This window comes from Fukomys damarensis, unplaced genomic scaffold (assembly GCF_012274545.1).
Source record: "Fukomys damarensis isolate Sample0158 unplaced genomic scaffold, DMR_v1.0_HiC HiC_scaffold_29, whole genome shotgun sequence".
Lineage (NCBI taxonomy): Eukaryota > Metazoa > Chordata > Mammalia > Rodentia > Bathyergidae > Fukomys > Fukomys damarensis.
In genome coordinates, this window is record NW_022900941.1 from 14,996,229 (window position 1) to 15,020,335 (window position 24,107).

At 41.6% G+C, this 24,107-nt stretch overlaps 1 protein-coding gene across 1 annotated transcript in view; it reads left to right on the top strand.

Moving 5' to 3' along the window:
* The first annotated feature begins 14,110 nt into the window (after positions 1-14,110).
* Positions 14,111-24,107, top strand: part of Gpr39 (G protein-coupled receptor 39) — a 194,944-nt gene continuing 184,947 nt past the window's right edge. The window contains exon 1 of the mRNA XM_010606213.3: positions 14,111-15,360. Coding sequence (XP_010604515.1) covers positions 14,508-15,360 — 853 coding nt within the window. The 5' untranslated portion in view covers positions 14,111-14,507. The remainder of the gene's footprint in view (positions 15,361-24,107) is intronic.

A 24,107-nucleotide genomic window follows, 5' to 3' on the forward strand; every position in this document is an offset into this window, starting at 1 on the left:
ACATTATATGTAATATAATAATATATATTATATAGCCTTGTCTGGAAATAGAGTCTGCCATACATGGTAAATTCTAAGGTTGGATTGTTGGATGAGCTAGATTTGAAGAGATCTCAAATGTCAAACCAAACACTTCCCCTCCGGAGAGATTAATGTACTAGTTGCTGATTACCCCACACAGTTTCATATGTGTGGGGTTTGTCATTGCCACCAAGCCTGTCAGATCGTATGACAGTAGGAGTCATATCTTAAGGATATCTTTTTCCTTACTATTCTTAAATTGTGCGCGAAATCCATGTGTATGCCTGTCTAGTCCACTAATGATGAAAACTAGACCAGATTGGATATACTTCTTGCTTCATATCCCAGCTGGTGCAAACCCACATGTTCTAGTATACTTGAGCAGGTGATAGTGAGGTGGCCCATAGTGGGATGTACTGCTGACAATACTGAGTATCAAATTTGTCAAGAGCACAACCTGACCAACCCTGGGCTTAGTGGCCACGAGCTCAAACAGGCCAAGTCTACAGAGTTGATTCTTGTAGAATGCTTGACCTCTAATGTTGTTTCCATCTGCAAAGGACCCTGGATCAAGATTGGCTTACATGGATTCCAAGTCACTAGTTGCTTCCATTCAAAACGTTGGTCTTTCCCTGTGGAGTCTCCCTACAGCCTGTTTGAATGGTGTTGTGGTTTGGAACTAACATGCTCCCCCAAAGTCTCACATGTTCAGAGGTAAAGCTTTAGGAAGCCAACTGGATGGGGAGGGTTATACTCCTCAGCGGATTGAACCATTGATGATCTCGTGGATGAATGTGCTGCTAAGAGGTAGGTCCTACAAGGAGGAGGTGGGTCAGGGCTGTGATCTGGGTGTATTATTGTCCCTATCTGCTTCCTCTCTCCCTCCTATCTGGCTGTCATTGGTTGAGCAGGTTTCCTCTTCCATACCCTTCCACATGCTGTTTCTTTCTTAGAGCTCACTGACCACTCATAGACCGAATCCTCCGAAACTGGGAGCTAAATAAACCTCTCCACCTTTCAGTTGTGGGGCTAAGTATTTCCCACCGAATAATATAGTTAGGTACAAGGTTTCTGAGATAGTTGAGGCTAAGCTGCTGCTTGAGTTTTGAATGAGTATTTGTCCTCTGTTCCATGCTAACCTCTCTGCTTGCAAGAAGGAGGAAATTGATTATGCCCATATAACAGTCATTGAGAAGAATCATGAAAGAGTTTGCTCTTTCTTGTATTTGTTACACTATAAACATGCTGCCTACTGGGAGGAGATGGTTTTAAGTGTAGGAGATGATATTATAAATAAAATAAAATCTCTTCCCGTGTGCAACTTAAAGTGGGCTTTGTTCAAAGGTCTAGAACTTATAACACATATTACCCCTTGAAGTAGCAATGCTTGAATATAATGTACATTTTATCCATAATGTGAGCTGAGAAAGAAAGATAGACATCAGCTTCAGGAAGCTACCTAAGCTTTTTTGTGTGTCTCTAATTTTGAATACAACGAATACATTCCTTATGTGCTGCAAGCTCTAATGGCAAAGATGAGGGTGTGACATCTAGGAGCACTGAAGTAGTCAGTACTAAATATATTTGTAGGACAAGGTTTACCTGCATTTTTAAAAATAATGAGCAATGACTTTGAGTAGTTGGCTTCAGTTCTGGAAATTGGAGTGTTTTTTGTCTGTTTCTTTGGTTGGATTTTTCAGTACACTGAAGGGTTTTTACAATAAAATCTCCACTGCGATCGGGATTACGTATGGCAGGGGTGGTACTATTTTTCTAAAGCCCATCGAACAGGCTGACTTAACTCCAGCAGCACATGAAGATGCTAATGCAGCTAAGGGCATACTTGAAATCCTTCCGAGAGTAGCCATTTCATTTTTTACTTATTGAAAGCATTTTAAGGCCATGAGTTATATATTTAAATGGGCCTATTGCCACTTGATTGCCACAACTCTGCAAAAAAAATTTTAGTGAAGATAAATTTGAGAGTATAGAGTTCTTGTTGGTTCATAAATTTTCTGTCTTGTATGATCTGTTTAAAATCAGGGAAATCTCCTGGATGAAATAGATGTTAATTATTTGTATCCCCCATTTTTAGAGACTAGGAATCTTGTAATTATCTGTAGGACTTGTTATATATAACGTGCAAAAAAAAAATCCATTAATTCACCAATTTTTTCTTTCCTAAAAATTGTATTTAGGTGTCCCATATGATACATTTGCTATATATGCTTATTAAGATGATTACTATGTCAGAAAAATTAACATATCTATTATGCCCTTAGTTACCTGCTTTTGTGTGTGTTGTAAGAGCATCTAAAAATCTGTTTTCTCAGTGTCCGCTATTCTTGTTAATTGTATTATGTTACTGACCGTGGTCATCCAGCTCTACTTTGTGTGTTTAGACATATGCTGCATAACTACAACTTTGGCTTGTTTGATTTTACTTATTTCCATTTTTCCCACTCCAGTAAGCATCATTCCACTTTCTGTTTCTACGTATTCAACTATATTCAGATACCACGTATGAATGATCCCTTGCAGTATTTTTCTGTTTCTGAACTATTTTAGTGATCATAATATATCCATTTCATCCATAGTGTTGCCAGTGGCAATATCTCTTTTTCAAATGTGGAATAATATCCCATCGTGAGTATGTAACACAGTTTCTTTATGCATCTGTCAATCTCTTTCCACACTGGCTGCTGTGAGTTGTGCTACCATGAACATAGGAGCACAGGTATTAATTTCATTTCCATTGTACTGATATCCAGTGGCAGGATTGCTGTGTTATGTAATAGTTTTATTTTCTTTTTTCTTATGAACCTCCATACTGTTTTCTGATATACAAGGGTTCTCTTCCCTCCACATCTTTACCAACACTTGTTATCTGTCGACAATTTTTTTTGGGGGGGTACCAGGGATTGAACTCGGGTCTTTGTGCTTGTAAGGCAGGCCACGAAACCGCTGGGCTAAATCCCCAGACCTTCTGTTGACATTTTTATCACAGCTATTTTAACAAGTGTGAGGTGATATCTCATTGTGATTTTGATTTGCATTTCCCCAATGATTAGTGCTTTCAAATACAGTGCCATTTACATATTGGCCATAATGTGTCTTCTTTGAAAAGATGTCTGTCTAGGACCTTTGCCTATATGTTAATCAGGGCATTTGAGTTTACTTTGTTTTATTTGTTATTGGGTTGTTTAGATACCTTATATATTTTTAATATTAATAGATCAGATAAATAATTGACAAATATTTTTTCCTAATTTTTTATGTTTGGTGATTTTTCCTTCCGCTGTACAGAAGCTTCTTAGCTTAATGTAGTCCTACTTATTTCTGCTTTTGTTGCTAGAGCTTTTGGTATGATATAAAAAATCATTACTATATATATATATTTTTTTTTTTTCAGTAACAGGGATCAACTCAGGACCTTGTGCTTATGAGGCAGGCGCAGTATCACTGAGCTAAATCCTCACCCCAAAAAATCATTACTAAAGCCAATATCAAGGATATTTTCCTTATATGTTTTCTTCTAGAAATTTTACACTTTTAGGTCCTACATTTATCTATTCATCTGTGGTATTTTATCCATTTTGAATTGATTTTTATCTATAGTTTAATACAAAGGTCTAATTTCATTCTTTTGCATGCCAATACTCAGTTTTTTCCAATATTATGTATTGAAAATAATTATCATTTTCTCATTGCATCTTCTTGGTTGCCTTGTGAAAAATTAGTTGGATAAATATGTTAGTGTTTATTTTGGGGCTTTTTATTCTGTTTCATCAGTTTGTATATCTGTTTATAGTCTAGTACCATTGTGTTTTGATTCTATAGCCTCCGGCTTTGTGTTACTTTCTCAAGATCATTTTTAACTCTTCAGTCTTTGGTCATTCCAAATGAACTTTCGAATTATAGTTTCTATTTCTGTGAAAAAATGCCCTTGGAAGTTTGATAGGGATTATATTGAATCTGTATATAGCTTTGGGGATACTGTGGACATTTAAACAGTATTAATTCTCCTACTCCATAAACACAGTATATCTTTCCATTTATTTGTGTCTTCTTCAATTTTTCTCATTCATATTTCATTCTTTTCAGTATATAGGTCGTCACTTTTTGGTGAAATTTATTTGCATTTTATCCATTTTGATGTATTAGGAATGGGATTGTTTTCTAAATTAGTAGTTGTTGTCTTATGATACTTAATAACTTACCTGATTTTGGCTTGACTTGTAGATAAACCCTTTCAGAGATAATCCACACAGTGGTTTCTGGGAAAGATATGCTGGGCCAGTATGTGTTGACCCAATTTCAGTGGAAATTCAGTAAGCTTTGGCATTTAAACAGTACTAGTTCATATTAGAATGGGGCCTGGAGTGTTTGGAATATTCTCTTTGACCTTACAGGACCCAGTAGACTATGGATGACATCAATGACATTTTGTTCAGGCATAGCACTTTTGTGTGCCTGACACTATTCTAGATACTTTCTTTATCAATCCGATTCCATTTATTTCTAAAAATAACTCTTAGGCACTGTTATTTATCTTTAAGTTTACCAGAGGCCCAGAGATTTAGAAACATGCCCAAGACTAAACAACTGGGGTGTAGCAGCTTTAAATCCAGGCAGTTTGGATCCAGAGAATGCTTTTACCCACTGAGCTACATCGCTCTTTGAGAAGACATGTATAGATGCATACTCTATGCCAGGCAGTATTCACGTAATCTTGTTAATCCTCACAAGGAGGCCCGTACTCCTATCACCTGCATTTACAGATGAGGAAAGTAAAGTGCAAAGAAGGGACTGAGCAGTGGTACCCAGACTCAAACCAGGAGTCTTGCTTCCAAGTTTATCTTCTTAATCATCGCCTTCAGCTTTCTCATAAGAGTCACCCAATGGACAGAAGACCCATCTTGAATTGATTTGTATAGGTTTACAGAGCAAGACATGGTAGATTATAGACTCTAAGAAGATACTGAAGTTTCCAGCAAGCCTAAAAGCACTATATTGCTTGACAATTTGGGGGCTGGGGTTATGCAGGGTTTTTTCCCAAATGGGCTGGAAAAATTCTGCCAGGCTGGAAAAGATAGTTTATACTTTGCTTGGAGTGTTTTATGACAGAGAGATCAAGGCCCAGGGATTTTTGTTTCTTTACAAGGGTTCAGATACAAGAGAGGAGAAGAACTGATGAGTAGCACTGCTGTGGCCCTATACTCTAAGAATACAGGGTTTACCATGCAGTGTGTGCATTTGGGAGCAGCTCAGGTAGTCTACCCCTGAACTAAACACTCACTCTGCTTTCCGGTCATAAAAGAAATGGTGCATCCAGCAAGTAGAGGGGAGGCTGTTTACTTGTTAGTGAGCTTGGCATAGCCTAGTATAACAAAGAAAGGTGTATGAGTGGAAACTGTAATTTATCAGCTGTAATTTACCCAAATCGAGGATACATTTCCTTTTTAAAATCCTCTTTTCTCTTTCCTACTCCCAGACTGACTATTCCTGAGCCTATGTGTGGGGGACACAGAGCTGGGCCATGGGCTTGCAAATGAGGATGGGTGGTGACCTCATCATGTCCTGAAAAGGCCCCTGACTTGGCCTCGGGGAGCCAGGACTCCTTGGCAGAGCCTTCTGTCCATTCTTGGACACTGGGGTGCCCAGGTTACCAAGGGATGCCACCATGTGTGGCTGCTGCCCTTAGGACCTTCCAGTGCCTTCTCTGGGTGGGCTGAGCCTCAGGCAAGTGGCACGGCAAGTCCGGCAGCTGAGGAGCTGTGTGGAGTGCACTGGAGAGCAGGCAAATGTGTCTGACTCCCTTTGGTCCTGGTGTCTGATGTTGCTGGGCAGCTGGTGTTAACCAGTGGCTGTGTGATTTTGTGAAATGCCATAGGTGAAGAAAATAGCAAGTCCCCAGGACAAGCTTGTGTTTAGAGTTTAGAAAGTGCTGCATGTGTGAGCCGGACTTAGTGGTGTACGACTGTAATCCCAGTACTTGGGAATCTGAGATGGGAGGATTGCCTTGATTTTGAGGCCAGACTAGATGATATGGCTAGACCCTGTCTTAAAAAACAAAAACAAAAGAAAACTAAAATCCCTTTTTCTAGATAGGGGAATCAAGGTATACTCATACATAAAATACTGATTTATGGCTCCTTATGAAGTAGGTGATTATAGCTGGGGCAAACCAGATAGACTGGGCAGAATGCAAATGATAAAATCCCAGAGGACAAGTGTATAACATAGGATCCAGTGTGATTCCCTGGCTCCTGAGCGCCGTACACAGAGCTAATCAGAAGTGATCTTTTCAGTCCTTCATTGGAGTCTGGCACTGTTTTGCAGTGCCAATCAGAAAAGTGCTATTTTAATTCTTCATTTACATCTGGCAAGAAGTCAAGGGAGTCTTTTCCATAGAGCGGATTAAATATCTGAGCCTAGGTCAAGTGAGTTTTTGAAGAAAATTGTCCCAGTGCCTTATTTGCATGAGGGAGAAGATAATCTAGAAATTCTGGATACGAAAGACCCTTTTCCCTTATCCTCAGGACCTCTGTGAGTCTGTTCACCTGGCCTGCTCTCACTCTATATAGTGACGTTCTTTTCCATTTTCAATAAATGTACACTCTCACCACATCTTCGTTTTGTTCGATTCTTTGTTCAGGACACCAAGAACCTGGAAAGAATCCCCACAGGACCCCCCATCCAGCAACACTGGATCCAACCTGCCATTGTCCCTTCACTCACTCAGCCAGGAAGCCGTGGAAGAATCTGGAGGATCAGGCTGCATGCATGTTCCTAGCCATGGGCTAGGTCCTCAGTAGACTAGAGAGGAGACAGATATATAAATAGAAGTACACCCAACTAGCAGGACTATTTTGAAGATTGAACAAGTGTGGTATCTGGTACACAGTAGGTGTTTATTTATTTTATTTTATTTTTTTGGTACCGGGGATTGAACTTGGGTCCTTGCCGTTGCAAAGGAGGCCACCAAACCGCTGAGCTAAATCCCCGGCCCTACAGTAGGTGTTTAATAATGGGAGATGTTACTATCAGCATCACTGTGAGAGTAACTGACTGCAGCATTGTCATAATGTTGGGTGAGAAGCAAGGTTGATTCAGCTGATGCAACAGGCTATGTCGAGTTCTTTTTAAAAAAGTTCTATTTTAACATATGAAATATAACGCACAGAATTCATAAGATGAAATAGTGGCATAATGAAAAAATCATAAAGAAAACATCATAAAATTGCTACAATTCTTACTGCCCAGGTTTTAAAGTAGAATACTGTCTTTACACAGAAGTCTCTAACCTCAACCCATTAGGCCTTTTCAGATCATGTGTTCCCAGCCACAAAAGCTAACCTCTGTTCTTTTACAGAAATGATGTGCTTATTATCATAGTGAAATATGTGAGGCAGGCTAACTTTGTAAATACAGGAGGATTATGTAGATCACAGTTTTAGATACTTAAAGTCCAAGATCCAGCAGCCCCATTGGTTTAGCCTCTGGTGAAAGCCTAACAGTAGATGTCAACCAGGCAGGAACACATACCGGAAGCAAGAGATCAAATTGCAGAACAGCAAGCCAGAGGGTGATTCAGGGATGATGCTTTTACAACAATTTACTCTCTTGATACCAGACATACCTTATTCTCTTCTGAGGGCAGTTTTCCCAAAGATCCAGTATATTAGAGGTATCAGTCCTTGGCCATTTGGCCCTTTTGCTTTGAGCCTGTGATAATACAGTAAATCACGGTGGGAGGATATGGTGGAGAAATCTCCTAACCTCATGGGGGCTGGGAAGAAAAGAGAAGACCTTAATGAGGCCAGAATCCCAATGTCCTCTTCAGCCCCACCCCCAGTGACTTAACTTCCTCCCTTATGTAGCTCCTGCGGTTCTCCTTGAAGAGCAAGACTTTAACATATGAGCCTTTTGGGGATATCTAGGATCCAAATCAAATTATTTATTTGATAATAAATAAGTGGAGGAAGGTAGAGTAGAGGCTTATTCTTGATGGTCAGAAGCAAAAGTCCCACTGTTTTTAAAAAAAGATTTTGAGTTTATTAGTTTTCCTGCCAGTTTCTTTATAATTACTTTATCTTTCCTAATCTCTTTTATTATCTTCTCTAATTTATCTTTTTATGACTTAATTTATTTTTATTCTTCCTGTTTATTAGGAACATTAATATTGTTAATTTTTTCCCTGAGGGGCTCCTTCAGCTATTTCCCCAGGTTCATATGTGCAAGACAAGCAGTATTTTCGTGGTCATTTTTCTCTAGATCTTTTGAAACTTGAGTCTTGGTTTTCTCTTTGAATAGGAATTGTTCCAGAGGTTTAAAAGTTTTTGAGATGGTAGTGTTTTATGTTTCAGTTTTATGGTATTGTTATTAACTTTTAGTCATATTGCACTATGGATAGTTATCTGTGCTATTTATAATTTTTGAAAATGTTTGAAGATTTCTTTGTAGCTTACTATATAGTCATCGCGTAAACTATATGTTATTCATTTAGAGTGTAGTGTTAATTGACTTTAGATGAATAAATATTATCAATTATACAAAATTAATTTATATTTACAATACATTAATGATTGTTTACCTTGGGTAGATTATATATACTTTCTGTATAAATCAGGCTGGCCTCAAACTTGTGATTCTACTGCCTCTGCCTCTGAAGTGCTGGACTTACAGGTTTGTGCCACCATACTTGACTATGAAGATTGTATTTTTTAAAAAAAGATACTTAGTACTTTAAAAATGTGTGAACGATTCTAGACTGTAAAACCCCAAAGGTCATCTAGAATGTGTAGAATGTAAATATAAATTTGTGAAGGCCCTAGAGAGCAGTGACCCCAGTGTTGAGATGAAAGGATACCTAAGGTAATTTTTTCCTCATTTGATTCCATTTTTTGTTTTATGAAATACACTTGATTAAAAAAATCTAGATTATACAGACCCAGGTCTGGTGCCATAGCACTGTGTTATCAACAACTGAGAGCATTAAAAAGATTTTAATTGCTCTTAGGAAAAGCAAGGGTGAAATGAAAATGTAATTTTCCTGCACCTTTGTTCAAAATGTATTTTTCCATTGTTAGTATAAGGGATGAATTTTAATTAGTTTATTTCTTACCATTTTGCCATTCATTTTTAGTCTGTATTCATACTTTAGGAGAGGAAAAGGTGATAAAGGAATTTAATAGTAGTGGAAATCTTGTTAGTTGAGCAAATTGGAATTATCAAATGTATTTCAGCACGACTAGCATGTTGTAGCTGGGGAGATGAAATACACTGGAGCTGGTGACAGAAAAAACTGCCTTTTTCCAAAATGTCCTGGCTGTTTTAGACCTGGCAGTTTTTCCAGGTGGGTTTGAATTCTGCCTCTGGACCTTTCTGAAAGGTCACTTAATCCCCTACTTGTGAGTTTTTCCATCTGTAAAATGGAGGTATAAATAAAATGGGAGGAGGATAAATTATTTATCCATTTTGCAGTATCATTAGGACCGGAAGAAATGAGTTATGTCAACATAGATGGTGTATAATAGGGCTTTGGAGAAAGACTAAGAATTTCACAGGAGAGATCCATGGCTGGAATGAGGGATACTTGGGAAGTGCCCAGCCTGTTTATAGCTTAGAGAAGGAAAAAAAAAGTCAGGGGCAGTGATATATATGAGTGTGTGTACTGAATCTCATATTCTATCTTTCCATTGGTTGACTCTGCTGTGTATAATTTCAGTAGCATTTTCAATCTGGATTTCTCTCTGAGTCTGTTTTATGGAATCCAGTTCTTTCCTATGTTGGGCATTTGTGGTTGTCATGTCTTTTCTAAGCTCCTCTATTTTATCTGAATCTATTCTAGATTCACAAACCATTTCTTTCATTATGGTCATCATCTCTATCTTTGCTTTGGAGTTGTCAAGAAACTTGTTTACCTGTTTTGTTGCTTCTGCTGCTACATTTCTACAATTCAGCTGTGTGGCTTTTAATTTCTTCCACTTCAGTGCTTCCTTGATTTGCCTTAAGAAAATTAGGGTTATGGCTTGTATCTTGCTTGTATGTTCTCACTTCCTTTTTTTTTTTTAATTTGTTTTCTGTATTGAGTGTTGTGAGTTGTTTATCATTAGTAGCTTTATTAGTAGTATTGAGACCTTTTTAGGAAATGACTACTTTTCAGAGATGTCTTCTAGGTTTACCTGGCTTTTGAGTCTGTCCCAGGATCCTGACTCTTCTATTTCTTAGGGATGAAAAGTCACTGCCTGTTTGGCCTAGCACCAAGTTCTAGAGTGCTGGACTATAGTATTGTTTATGACCCCAGATAATCTATATATTGGCATACAAAGAAGATCAACTGACCACAACAACTATGTGACCTTGACTAAAGAAGTAAAATCAGTAATAATAATAATAATAATAATAATAGCACAAACTGGGAAATGACAAACTGTGATAACTATTAATTTGCTGCCTTTAATCATAAGTGCAAGACATATAACAAAATCTAAGACAAATCAGAAAGTTATATATAGTATATATATATATAGATATATATATATCCACTCAAAAGAGAGCTTCTACCCTCAGGGGAGAAAATTTAAGGGTGATAAGAGGAAAAAAAAATAGAGAAATAAGAGAAAGAGATTAGAAGCAAGGCTGAGGACTAAAGAAGATTACCCTAGCTTCAGAAAACTGGTGAAGAAGACAGGAGGGAAAGAAAGAGGGGAAAACAGAAATAAGAACAAAAGAAAACGAAAAATAAAAACAATGTTCACACTAACAAAAACTAGGAACCAAACTAAGGGGCAAAAAACCTCAAAAGTGAAGAAAAAGAAAAGAAAGAAAATATTCTGTGATTATCATCTGGGGTCTACAGTTTTGTGGTACTGTCTAATTCAGGGTGTGACTCTGCTCTCGCTGGCTGACAAAGGAGGCAGTCAGAGTCCAAATCCATGCTGGACAATCCCAGCAAGCCTGCAGTAGGATCAAGACAGGGTGCTGGATCTGGTACTTTCAAATCCACAGAAATGCAAGGTGATCCTGGCCTCTAGTCATAGGGCGGGGACCTGAGTCATTTAGCTTATAACCCTCTGGATGTCTCTTGCTGGCCTGAGCACAGCTCCTGTGGTCGGATATCTCTATCATTGTCCTTCATCCATTCACCATGGGATTTTATCACTGGGAGCCCTGAGCTGAAGCCAACTCATCGCTGCTCTGAGTCCCAGGTTCAGTAGGCCCATCCCTAAAGTGGCTCTGACCAAGCCCTGTCTCCATGGCACCCAGCAGTCACTTGGACTGGAGTCACTCTTCAGCTGTTGTAGTGTACAGCATTTAATGATCCATTTTACTGCCTCCTTTCTCCCTGGAGTTCTGGAAATACTTGCTTTCACTATGTCTCTATAGATTCGATCTCCTTTCTCATGCCAGGACCCAGAGAGAAGGTACAGATTGCCTCTTCTTTTTTTTTTTTATGTTGAGGACTATCTATTCACTTTCTCTGTGGGCTCCAATTCTCTAATCAGATACTTCCTGGGTGCTGGGTTCCACTTCCCTCCTTTCCTTCCCCAAGTTGTTATTTTCCAGGGTCTGGATTCTGAATCTTTGAGAAGTTGATTTGTTGCTGCTTACAGTGTGCCATTTCCCAGAAGTCTCTGTGTGTGTATTGGAAGTCCATGGACCTGGCCTAGACTCCCCCACCCCTTCTTCTTTTGAGAAGAGTCTCACTATATCATTCAGGCTGGCCTTGAACTTATTGTTTAGTTCAGGCTGGCCTTGAATTTTCAGTAACCCTCCTGCATCAGCCTCCACAGGTGTGTGGAACCACCCAGTTTAGACCTTCTTCTCCTTAGTGGTTTGGGATAGTAAACAACTAGGGGTTTCTTTCTGTAGAGGAGCCCTTTCAGGGTTCTAAATAGAGTTAGGAAAATCTAGGAACCGGACTCACTTTCTATCTTGTTGCTCTATAAACATTGTAGAAGAAGAGCAGTTAGCTGAGAAGAGTGCACCAACAGGAAGTAAGTTAGAAGTTTCTCTGCTAGCAAGAAAGTCAAACAAATAGCACATGAAGGAGTGGGGAGGCCTCTAGCAAAATACATTATTTAGGGTGCTATGGAGAGTCAGAGAATACATGTCTAAAAGATACATTACTTGGCTTTGGAGCTTGTTATTTAACAAAGAAAAAGAGGACACACTATAGTCACAGATTAAGTTATTTTTTTAAAATTTTTTTATCTTTGGGTGCCGGGGATCGAACTCAGGATTTTGCACTTGTGAGGCAGGCAGTGGAACCCCTGGGATAGATCCCAGACCCTACATATGAAGCTATTATACAGATCTGGTGGCCATACAGCTAGATAATTAAATATTACATAATCCACATCCAGTGTGGTGCACACCTATAATTCCAGCACTCTGAGAGGCTGAGGTGGAAAGATTAAAAGTTCAGGCTCAGCCTGGGCAACTGAGCAATTTAACAATACTGTATCAAAGAATTTTAAAAGGGAAAAGGCCTGGGTTGCCACACAGGGTGAATGCCTTAAGTTCAATCTTAAATACCAGGAAAAGAAAAAAAAAAAGAAAAAGAAAGAAAGAAAGAAAGAAAATCAGATAAAAGAAGATCAAGAATTCCTGCCAAGAAAACATGGCCCACATATTCCTGAGTGTAACACTCAGGACACATTTCGTGGCACCTGTTGTACTCCCGGAGCCCCTCCTGTTAGGGGATAGGAGTGTAGGCTCAGGGGTGAAATTCCTGTTAATTTCCAACCCCCCCCACTAGTATGTTTTTAAGATGTACACAATGGTGTTCTGACATATATAGTGAAATTATTTCTATAGTTGGGCATCAGCCACCTTCCAGAGTAATGTGTAAGTGCTGCACCTCAATCTGTTCTCTTAGCAAATGTTCCCTATGATCTGTAGTCCTCCTGGTGCACGTTAGATCTCTAGACTTATTCACCTCACAGCTACAACTTCCTGTCCTTTGACCTGTAGGTCGCGTACTTCCTCTCCCTCCCTGTCCCAGGTAACTTCCCTTATTCCAATGCTATGTATTCGCTTTTTTTTTTTTAGGTTGCACATATAGGACATCTTGCTGTCACTTTTTTGTGGCTATGGGAAGCACCTGTCCTCTGGATACCCCAAGACTCACATCAGCTTGTGCTGGGGAGGGGATCTATTTTCTGTTTTCTTGCTTCAATGCAGTGGTTCTCGACTTACACCCCCTGTCCCCCCACTTAGCCATGTCTGGAGACACCGTGTACTACTGGGTGTTTACAGGGCCTAGGACACCTTCCCTCTCCCTCTGACTACCGCCATTCCTTCTGATCTTGGAGTACGATGAAAACGGGCCCATTAAAGCCTGATCCTCACACTGTTTTGTGTGCGGTGGCCCTGTTGGGACAGCTCGAAGCCTGCTAGGCCTTCCTGGCTGCTGGGAGCATAGCTCCCTGCTCCCGGGTCAAGGAGGCTGCGCCGTCCTCATCCATATGCATGGTCCCAATTAAAGACTCCCAGGCGCCTCAAGCGCTGGCAGACTGAAACTGAAAGGAGGGACCCCACTCTCTTCGGTCCCCAGCGGGAAGCCAAGGCAAGGGCCGCGCATCACAAAGTCGGAGATTTTATTCGGATCCCCTTGGCGTGGTAGGGGCTGATTCCGCTCCTTCTCTGTAAACACCCTGCCCTCCCTAAAGGCAGAGCACCTGGGGAGAGCACTCGCTAGCTTCCCCAGGCGGCTGGGCGGGCAGAGGAGGCGAAGGCAGGAGCACAGGGCGAGCCATCCAAAGTGGCCATGACCTGGCATTTGAGGGGCCCTGGACAGTTGTGGGAGTGTATGGCGTTGTGGGGAGGAGAAGGTATCTTTCTCCAAGCCCGCAAGCACCAGGAGCGCATTCCAGCTCCGCGGGCTGCACCCCTCTGGAGGCTGCAGAGGCAGAGACCCCAGCGGCTGGCGGGGCAGGAACTGCAGGGCGGCGGGGGAGGTGGGGCCACCTGTCTTCCCCTGACCGTGACTATGTGTTGAGTCAAACCCCGCCACTAGGCTGGATCTGCAGTCCGGCCTCAGAGTACAGTTTGCTGTGGTTAATGATTGACCGCTCACTACCCTGCTTTCCGCAGCTCGGGAGAAGGACTGGAGGGCCGGCCTGGGCTGCAAGTTCCAGGGGGCTGGAGCTGGAGGCGCAGGGGAGCGGGGCGCGGGACTGCGGGGTACCCTCGGAGGGGCGGGGACGTCAGACCCGCCTTCCGCTGCCTATCCCCGCCTCACTCCTACCCTCTCAGCCCCAAACTCCACCCCCGGGCACTTCTGGCCTCTCCTAAAGTGGATTGCTCCCGGAAGCGTCCGTAAAAGCGCCTGAAGTGCTAAATTACTTTTGCCCAGAGAACTCAAGTGAGAGAAAATCTACGTCCAGTCCAGCGTTCTGAGTTGCAGACAAGAACTTCTGTTGGGAGGAGAAAGCAAAGTTCAGACGTCTTTGGACCTGGTGGTGTGGCTGTCCCTCATGGCTTCACACAGTGAATCCGGCAATGACTGCTCCCAAATCATCGATCACGACCATGTCCCTGAATTTGAGGTGGCCACCTGGATCAAAATCACCCTCTTCCTGGTGTACCTGATCATCTTTGTTGTGGGCATCCTGGGGAACAGCATCACCATCCGGGTTACCCAGGTGTTGCAAAAGAAAGGCTACCTGCAGAAGGAGGTGACCGATCACATGGTGAGCCTGGCGTGCTCCGACATCTTGGTCTTCCTCATTGGGATGCCAATGGAGTTCTACAGCATCATCTGGAACCCTCTGACCACCCCCAGCGACGCCCTGTCCTGCAAGCTTCACACTTTCCTCTTCGAGACCTGCAGCTACGCCACGCTGCTCCATGTGCTGACGCTTAGCTTCGAGCGCTATATTGCTATCTGTCACCCCTTCAGGTATAAGGCCATGTCAGGACCCTGCCAGGTGAAACTGTTGATTGCCTTCGTCTGGGTCACCTCTGCCCTGGTGGCATTGCCCTTGCTTTTTGCCATGGGTATTGAGTACCCCCTGGTGCATGTGCCTACTCACCCGGTCTTCCCTTGCAACCGCTCCCGTAACCGCCACCAGGAGCACCCAGAGGCTTCCAACATGTCCATCTGTACCAATCTCTCCAGCCGCTGGACCGTGTTCCAGTCCAGCATCTTTGGTGCATTTGTCCTCTACCTCTTGGTCTTGCTCGCTGTGACTTTCATGTGCTGGAACATGATGCAGGTGATCATGAGGAGCAAGCTGGGCACAGTGGCTGGGACCGGGCAGGTGCAACTGAGAAAGGCTGAGAGCGAGGAAAGCCGGACTGCCAGGAGGCAGATCATCATCTTCCTGAGTGAGTCCCTGAGTGGGTGACCTGCCCACCACCCACCTGGCCATTTCCTGTGGTCCTCTTTACCCGAAGTCTTGCCCTAGAAGTATAAATTTAAATTCACTGAAGTGGAAGGTTCTAGCAGAGGGTATTGACCTTGATCTGGGTGTCTGGCATTTCTGCTTTATATTTTGGGGGTTTGTGGTTGGTGATAGAGGAAAGAACACCAGACCAAGAGGCAGGAAGTCTGAAAACCACATCTGTGTGACCTCAGGGCAAGTCACACAAAACTATCTTGGGTAAAATGGGGATGATAATGGTGGGAAATGTGAGGGACTAAACCGTTCATGCAGGGCAGGTGAGAGTCCCTTGTGAAATGGTTCTGCAGAGGTAAATGGAGCACCGTGTCTCACTCTATGAGAGTCTGTTTCAGGCAGTTAGCTTGTGTTCCCAGTTTTCTCTTTTGGAGAAGCCAGGCTGATGTCTTATTCCCCCAGAGTGATCCACCTACCTGATTTAGGAAACTGGAGCTCTGAGACACTCTTTCCCTGGGGTAGAGCTTGGGTTTCTGTGGCAATAGATCTGTTTCTTACCAAAACAGTGTGGACTTTCTTACCAAAACATGGCAGTATGGACTGTTCGGTTCAGAAAAATGCAACTTGGCAGATTTGTGGGGCTGGACTGATTGTCGAAAGTAACCAATTCCCATGCAAAGAGTTGTTTGCTTTCCAAAGTTTGTTTTGATACAAGTGTATAAAGTTGAGGCCATTTCTGGATTACAGGGAATATTTCAAGGGAGTCCCAGGATCTGTAAGGTCCCAAAAACCTTCAAAAGAGGGGCTTTGTCCCTGTCTTCTGGGAGGTAGGGATTACTGTAGACACAAGGTATGTATAAGCCAAGGGTTTTAAAGTATTATTTTTTTTAGCTAAAACAAGAAAAAAATAATATCAAGGATACGTGAGTGTGAATCAAGGAGAAGTTGATACGACAAACATTGCTTCCTTCTCCCCTCTCCCCTTGCTAGTGTGGTGTGCCAGGAAAAAGAATCAGTCATGGTGCTGTTTGCTTTGGTGTGGGAAACCTGAGTAACTAGTTCCAGGGGCAGGAGTTAGAGGAGAAAATTGGAAGGCACGTGGATCTATGGGTCTGTATCAGTGCTACTCCCACCCTCGGGCATATTTGTGCACAGCTGACTTGATTTTAATCTAAGTGAGCAAAATGAGAGCAGGGGCATGGAAAGTTTGGTTACTACGCCGCAGCAGGGGCTATGCTGGGTAGTTTTATGCTTGCATTTTATAGAGGAGGAACTGGAGGCTTAGAGGAGGCAGATCAAAATCTTATTGTTAAGTGCAACTCCAAGATTCCCACTCTGCTTTTGAGAGTGTCTGGCCATGACGTTCGTAGGCTTGTAGTGAGAGAAAGTGAAATAAGGCAGGGCTTCCAAAACAAGGTGCTTCCTAGATTAGACTGCTGGTGTTGCTGCTCCCTTGGGCCAGCTTCACTTGAAGCTAGAGTAGGAAGTCCTGGCAGGCAACTTCATCTGTAGGCATGGGAAGGACCCTGAGCCCATCTCAGCCTTTGTTTCCCCATGGCTGCTGCCCAAAATATGGAATGGATATTGCACTTGCTTAAAGCTCAAATGTTTGTGGAAAGGCTAGCTCTTGGAATGTATTCCCCACCTACTTAGGCTTGCCTTGAACTGTTAGCAGTAATATATACAGTAATGTAAATGATGAATTTCTCTCTCTCTCTCTCTCTCATAGGGCAATAAAGCATTAGAGGGTAGACAAGAATTAGGAAGTGGTGGGCTGTGGTGGGTGCATGTAGGTCAGTGGTAGACTGCTTGCCTAGATTTTGCAAATATCTGGGTTTGCTCTCCAGCACAGCCTCCCCTCCCCCCCGCGGAACAAAGAAATTCCTCTCAATCTAATTGAGGAATTAATGTCGCCTTTGATCAAAGGAAAAATGATTGATTTACCTTTGTTCTCTGACCAATGTCTGCATTTAAAAAAATTTATCTGCATATATATCTGTTCTTTTCCCAGTGGGTGTTCCAAGTTAAAGTCCACTGCCATTTGGCAGTATAAAACCAGAGCATGATAGATTTGACTTAGAGATGGATAGGACCTTGGAGATCATCTTGGGTTAGTATTATAAGTGCGTGGAGTGAGTTTGTCCTCACAGCTGCTGTTATCCTTTGCTCCTAGCTCTTTCCTTCTCTCTTGAAACAACTACTGTGTTAATCACCCTCTGTGTTCCCAGCCTTAAGATTGCTGAATAGCAATCAGGTGCTCAATGTTTGACAGTGTCTTAGGAAAGTTTACCATTTGTATTTAGCCCATTTCCTGTGCAGTAGGTTTTCAAAGCTGTTCGTGGAAATGTCTCCTTCTCCCAATGAGTTTCAAAGAACTTTTAAAAATGGGACCCTCCCTAATTAATTCAAGTTAGGAAATAAATTAATGGACCAAAGAAGAAGAAATCATGTTCTGCATCTATCAGACTAGTATAATGCAATTTACTTTGTGCATTTCATAAAACTTGTGCTTTGGGGCATTTTTAACTCAGAACAAATGAATATATAAATTGTTTACAAATTGCTGAATTTAATATTGTGATTTAGCTGTCTTTTTAGTATTTCATTTAACAGATGGATCAAATTAAAGCAAATATTTGCTCATCTCAAACATATTTTGAATTTAATGTGAAATGTAAATGACAACATAGCACAAGATGTCTTTGGAGTTCTTGAGGTAATAAAAAAAGTTTATTCCCCCTTGTTGTTAAAATTTATAACTTCTGTATCATTTAATTTCAGTATAAATTCATCCCAACATGAGGAAATCCATGTAGAAGATATCAAGTTTCCTTTCTGCATCTTTCACCATTGTGCCCCAGTTGAGTTGAGGTACTGGTCTGGAGAAGAATGAAAACAAATCTGGAACTCTTTGCAAGAGAAAAATTAATACATAAGTGAACATTCCTGGAAAGGCGAGTGCCTCTTCCTGTCCTTCATTAGCTCAGTGAGAAATCAGGGTTAGGGTTTTTCCAGTTCCGTGGTCATAGCTTGTGTGGCCATGGTAATACACGACCAGTGTCAGAGCACAGGTTGCTGGTCTGGATTTTGACCTCTTATGGAGAAGAGGCACTAGTGGATGTGGCTATTTGTCTCTTGGTTGTTGAGGGTGTGAAAAATGAGCTTTCCTTTCGTGCAAGGCCTTCCCAGACTATGCTTTCTCTTTCATGTCTATCTTTCTAAACACTGACCCCGAAGGAGTCTCAAATGAGCCTCTAATCCAGGCACACGAACCTGTGGCTTCCTGTTAGGTCCACTCAAAGTGGAACAATGGAGAGGTTTTAAATTAATTTTAATTTGTAACTTTCAGGGACATGGTATAGTTGAGACAACATCACAGATACCTCCTAGAGGGCAGCAAGTGACTTTAATAGTAGTTATGAAGGGCCGGGCGTGGTGGTGCATACCTGTAATCCCAGCACTCAGGAGGATGAGGCAGGAGGATTGCTGTGAATTCAAGACCAACCTGGGCTACATAGTGAGTTCCAGGTTAGTGTCAACTACATAGTGAGACCCTGTCTCAAACCCCCACCCCCAAAAAAAGTAGTTATGAAGAAGGAATTTTACAGATAATCTTGAAGGTACAAAGTTAAAGGAACCTCATAGAAGATTCTGACACTATGATAATTGTCTTCTTTTACATTCGGATTTGCTATCCCAAGTCAGGGGGCAAGGGAAGGAATGACACCCAATGGAAAGGATTGTCCATCAACTTGGGTTGCCCATGGGAGAATATATTGAATGTTATCATCACCCATCACGTGAATTTGGGTGGAAAATGGGTGAGAGTTGCTACTGTCAAGGACTACATTTAAGTATTGATGGAGTGCGCCAGTGGGGAAAAACAAGATCGGAAACATGTAACATCACAGTCCTGTCCTTTGTGTTTTTAGAGTCTAGATTTATTTTATTTCATTTTTGTTTGTTTGTTTGAAATAGGGTCTTGCTATGGAGTTCAGGCTGACTTTGAACTTACTACGCAGCCCAGGGTCATAGTACCTGAGCCTCCTGAGTGCTGGGATTTCAGGTGTGTGCCACCATGCCTGGTGTTATATTTCAGATTTAGAGGCCAAGCCAAAAAGGGTGAGGGTGAGAGAGAAAAAAAGAGAGCCAGCTGATATGTTGTCTATTGGGCTCTTTATCTGAGTGCAATCGGTCCCTGAAAAGAACTCTTAATGTCAGTTCCCTTAAAATGGGCTCCAAAACTTCGTGTTTTAAAGACATTTGATTGGGACTTGAAACTGAAATTATGAAAAGAAACTTGTATTTTATGAATATAGTTTATAATTATGACTGTGTTAATTCTTATAGTAATTATTCAGAATGAATCAAGTGTTTCTTTTTGAGGACATAAATTTTCTGATGGAGCTATAGGATAATCTCTGTTCTTGATTTTCCCAGCAAGGTTATAAAGAAGTCTTTCTCCCAAGGGCGTCTCATATTTTTTACTATTGAAATTACCCTCATTGGAGCACGTGTGCAAGAATCATTATTGTCAACCTTCCCATTCTTCTACTATTTCCTTTTTTTATTTTTATTTTGAGACAAGGTCTTGCTAAATTTTCCAAGCTATCCACGGACTTGTGATCCTTCTGCCTCAGCCTTCTGGGTAGCTAGAATTACAGTCATGTACCACTGAACCTGGCTTTATTCTACTATTAGATGGTTTAATTTGGACTGACCTTCGTTTGTCAGTTCTTGGTATTTGATCCATGTGCGTCTTCAGCTCCGTGTTCATGAAATTTAGTACTTTATATCCGAGCCATAACCAAGAATATAATTAGTTTAAAAACCAATCTCTATATCCTAGTGTATAGCAAGGATTACATAAAATTGTTTCTTGAAAATTCTTCTTAAAATGCCCTAAGAATCTTTTAATAGTTCTTCTTGAATAATTTCAATACAGGTTTTACAATCATGATTTCACCATTAATTTTCCTAGCAAAAGCTTTTTCTGTTGTGTAAAAGGATGTCAACCTAATCTCTCAGGAAATATCGCCAAAATTAAATTAGTGACTTTTTAGTGTAAGATAGTATTTTATCTCAAATGTTTGTATATATCAGGAAAAAGTTTTTCCTCAAATATTCAGATTATTGGCTCTATTTTCTTCTTCCCTTTATGATGTAGTTGTGGCTGTAATAAATGATATTTTATATTTATTTTTATATTTGTGATATCTGTCATAAATTGCAAATGTCCTGTGATCAGCCTGGCAGACAAATATAATAACGCTGCTTTATTTGTATAATCAGGCTGTCTCAAAGATTTCATTTCTCTGTTGGAGAGACGCATAGTTCCTGAGGAAGGGAATATTGGAATCCCAGACTCCATTCATTAGCAAGCCTGTTCCTCTGTCTTAGTTGCATGCCTCATGGGGGCTGCGAGAGTATAATCAGGCAGCAGAAGCCTTCGCTGAGCAGAGTATTCAGCTTATTAATGCTAAAACTGCTCAGAATACAAGCCATTTGTGAGTTGAGGCAGCACACAGGAAGAATATGGAATTGGCAATTAAAGAGCCCACTGTCCTGCCTTAGTGAACAAACTCCCCTAACCCACCACTTAGATCCTCTGTGCTCTCATCACCTTTTCCCTCTCCCACCTTCCCTGGCAACTGACTCTCCACTTCCACTCCTGGGATACTTCCCGAGTACTGCAGAGAAGGGTGGACATTGTCATTGTTGCTCTACTTTTTGTCATACAATACTGGTCAGCCTCACTTGAGCTCTGCTGGACGGTAGACCCCTTATAGGCAACTTTAAAGGACATCAGTTCACAGAGGGCCCTTTGTGCTTTGTGTTTTTTGTCCATTTGTTTTGAAGACGGTCTCACTATGTAGCCTAGGCTGGTCTTGAACTCACAGTGATCCTCTTGTTGAGATTACAGATGTGTACTACCATGCCCACCTCCCTTTGTACTATGTTTCCAGAGCCTTGCCCCTGCCCTGATGCCTGTCTGTTCTTCACACTGCAGCCACAGGGTCTCATTGGCACCCCTGTGTTCAACCCTGATACACTAAAACCAGTCAGCAGCTTCAAGGGTTCTCGTATTATTCTGTATCTAGAACCCTTGATATTAACCTGCACTGGTTTGGCTGCCTGCTCAGCATGTTGAGTTCCTCTGTCACCTCATGTTAGTTCTTCTTTGGATGTCACTACAAAAACTGGCTGGGTGGCTTAAACAACAGATATTTATTTGCTCACAGGTCTGGAGGCTGGGAGTGGGAAATCAAGGTTGCAGCATCTCCCATGGGCTTGCACTTGGCTGACCTCTCATTGCATGCTCACATGGCTCTCTCCACGCATGTACATTCGTGGAGTCTCTTCCTTTTTTTACAAGAACATGAGTCTTGACTGATTAAGGCCTTACCCTATAACTTCATTTAAGCTTAATTACTCCCAAAGGCCCCATCTCCAAATACAGACATTTTGGGGCCAGGGCTTCAACATATGAATTTTTGGGTGGGAGTGGGGGAATACTGTTTAGTCCGTAATACTCCTTGATTCCTGTGCCCCATTGGCTGCCCTTTAATTCCTGCAATAGACATGGTTATGCCTGAAGCCTTAGTGCATGTTGTTTCTGCTTCCTGAAATGCTTTCCCATCTCACTCCAAGCTCTTGAGCCTCACGTACTTCAACACATTACTCTTCTCCTCTCAGATCTCAGCAGGAAACTTGATTCATCTTCTGAGTTTGTTAAAACTCTCTTGGAATAATATTCACTGTTATTAGTTTACAATTGTGTAATATTTATTGGTTTCTGCCCTCTTTCTTATTTCTTGAGGGCAGGAGCTATGCCTAATTTTGCTCAACACTGTACCCAGCACATAGCAGATATTCAAGAAAAGTTTGTTAACTAAATAAATAAATGAACAAGCCTCATTGTGGACTTGGGAAGTAAAGTTCTATTTGCTCTTGGACATATGTATTTCCAATGGAAATTTATTTCTCAAAAGTGTCCTGGTTAGCCCAAAGCTAAGGATGCTGTCCTTGATAGAGATCCAATCTCACTGAGCCCTCTTGAAATGTCAGGCCATCATGGAAGACACTTAAGATTTCACTCCCCTAAGAAAGTGACCTGTCTGTGCTAATTGGCCCCTGGATAATAGTTTTAACCATATGTACCTTGTACATTCCAGAAGTAACCATGAAATGAAAGTGATTCAAGTGATATTTAATAGTCTTCGCTAAGCATAGAACTCTGAATTTCCAGAGAGCCCTAGGACTTGTTAGCTTCATTAAACAAGATGTTAATGCAATGGTAGCACTCATACAAATGATATTTTAGCAGGCACTTTCACTTGTTTACAGAGTGTTCTGGATAATTGCAAGAATTCAGAGGTGTTTATATTTAAAAAATATTAGACCAAGATGTTCTTATTTCCCCCTTAAATTGTGGTCACTAGGAGCCATTTCCCTCAAGCAGGAGCCCCAGGGGAAGAAAACTCAAGTACTTCCTGTTACAGGGGTGTTGCAGATCAATTTTGAGACCAGAGGCTAGATTTCTTGACTACTTTGGCTGTGCAGTTATCTTGAAAGCCCCACTTTGTGAAGGAGGAAAAGACTGTAAACTTCAAGAATCTCCCATGGGGTATTGGGAGTATTATGTTGAGAGGCCTGCCTGGTAGGCCTGTTCCAGATAAGGCCATAGCTAAGGGGTTTGAAATTCATCCTTGGAGGCCACTGAAGGGTAATTTTAAGGAATAAAACAGCACAGTTCAGTCTGTGGTGCTGCTCCTGGATAGAAGCATTTGTTGCACTGCAGTACTGGTCTGGTTGTTTTCAGAGTGAAGAAGAGACATCCTGCATTGGGACCTAGTCTTGTAGAGGAGCTGGTAACAGTGAGCTCTTCTTGCCATTAGGCCAGTTCCCTAGTTCTTGCTTTTCCCAAGAGTTGGTGCTACCACAGACCTCCATGGCCAGTGACTGCTTCTGCCGAGTTCCTCATGCTTTCATAGCACAGAAGTCCAAATTGCTCTGATGTAGAATAGGCTATAGATAGTAGATAGCTCTGAGGAATAAAGCTAGTTCATAGTAGGCCTGACTTGTTCTTTCTGTTCTACAACGGTCTATCCATTCTTCAGCGATAATCTCAAACCCCAGCTTCTTCGAAGGCTTCATGGACCCCTGCAGCCTACAGTGATCATCATCCTTTGCATAATGCCCCATCTTGGATATTTCTCAGAAGGAGGCATAGTCGTTTCCTGACTATACCTGCGATTCCTGTGATCAGGGACTTTACGTCCTCATTATGGTGGCTGCTATTCTTGGAATGGTGGAAACCCACCCAAACTATAATATGCAGGAAGCTACTACCTGCTTCTCTTTTCTTTCCCTGTAGAAAGCCACATTCTGAGATGGCCTCCTAAATTCCTAGTGCCTAGGGTATATATGCCTTCTCCTTGTTACTCCATCAAACAGTAACCTAGGTGCTGTAGTGAAGAGATTTTATAGGAGGAATTAAGTCCCAAATCTGTTAACCTTAAAGCAGAAAAATTTTCTGTGTGGTTTTAAACAAATCACATGACCCTTTGAATTTGAGTTTAGAGGTCAGAGTCAGAAGTCAAAGGACTAAATCATGAAAGGCAGCTCGCAAGTGAGAAATTCTTTGTTACTGGCTTTGAAAATGGAGAAAACCTCATATCAGAGAATACAAGGAGTCTTTAGAATTAGAACCAGCAAGAATATAAGGACTTGAGT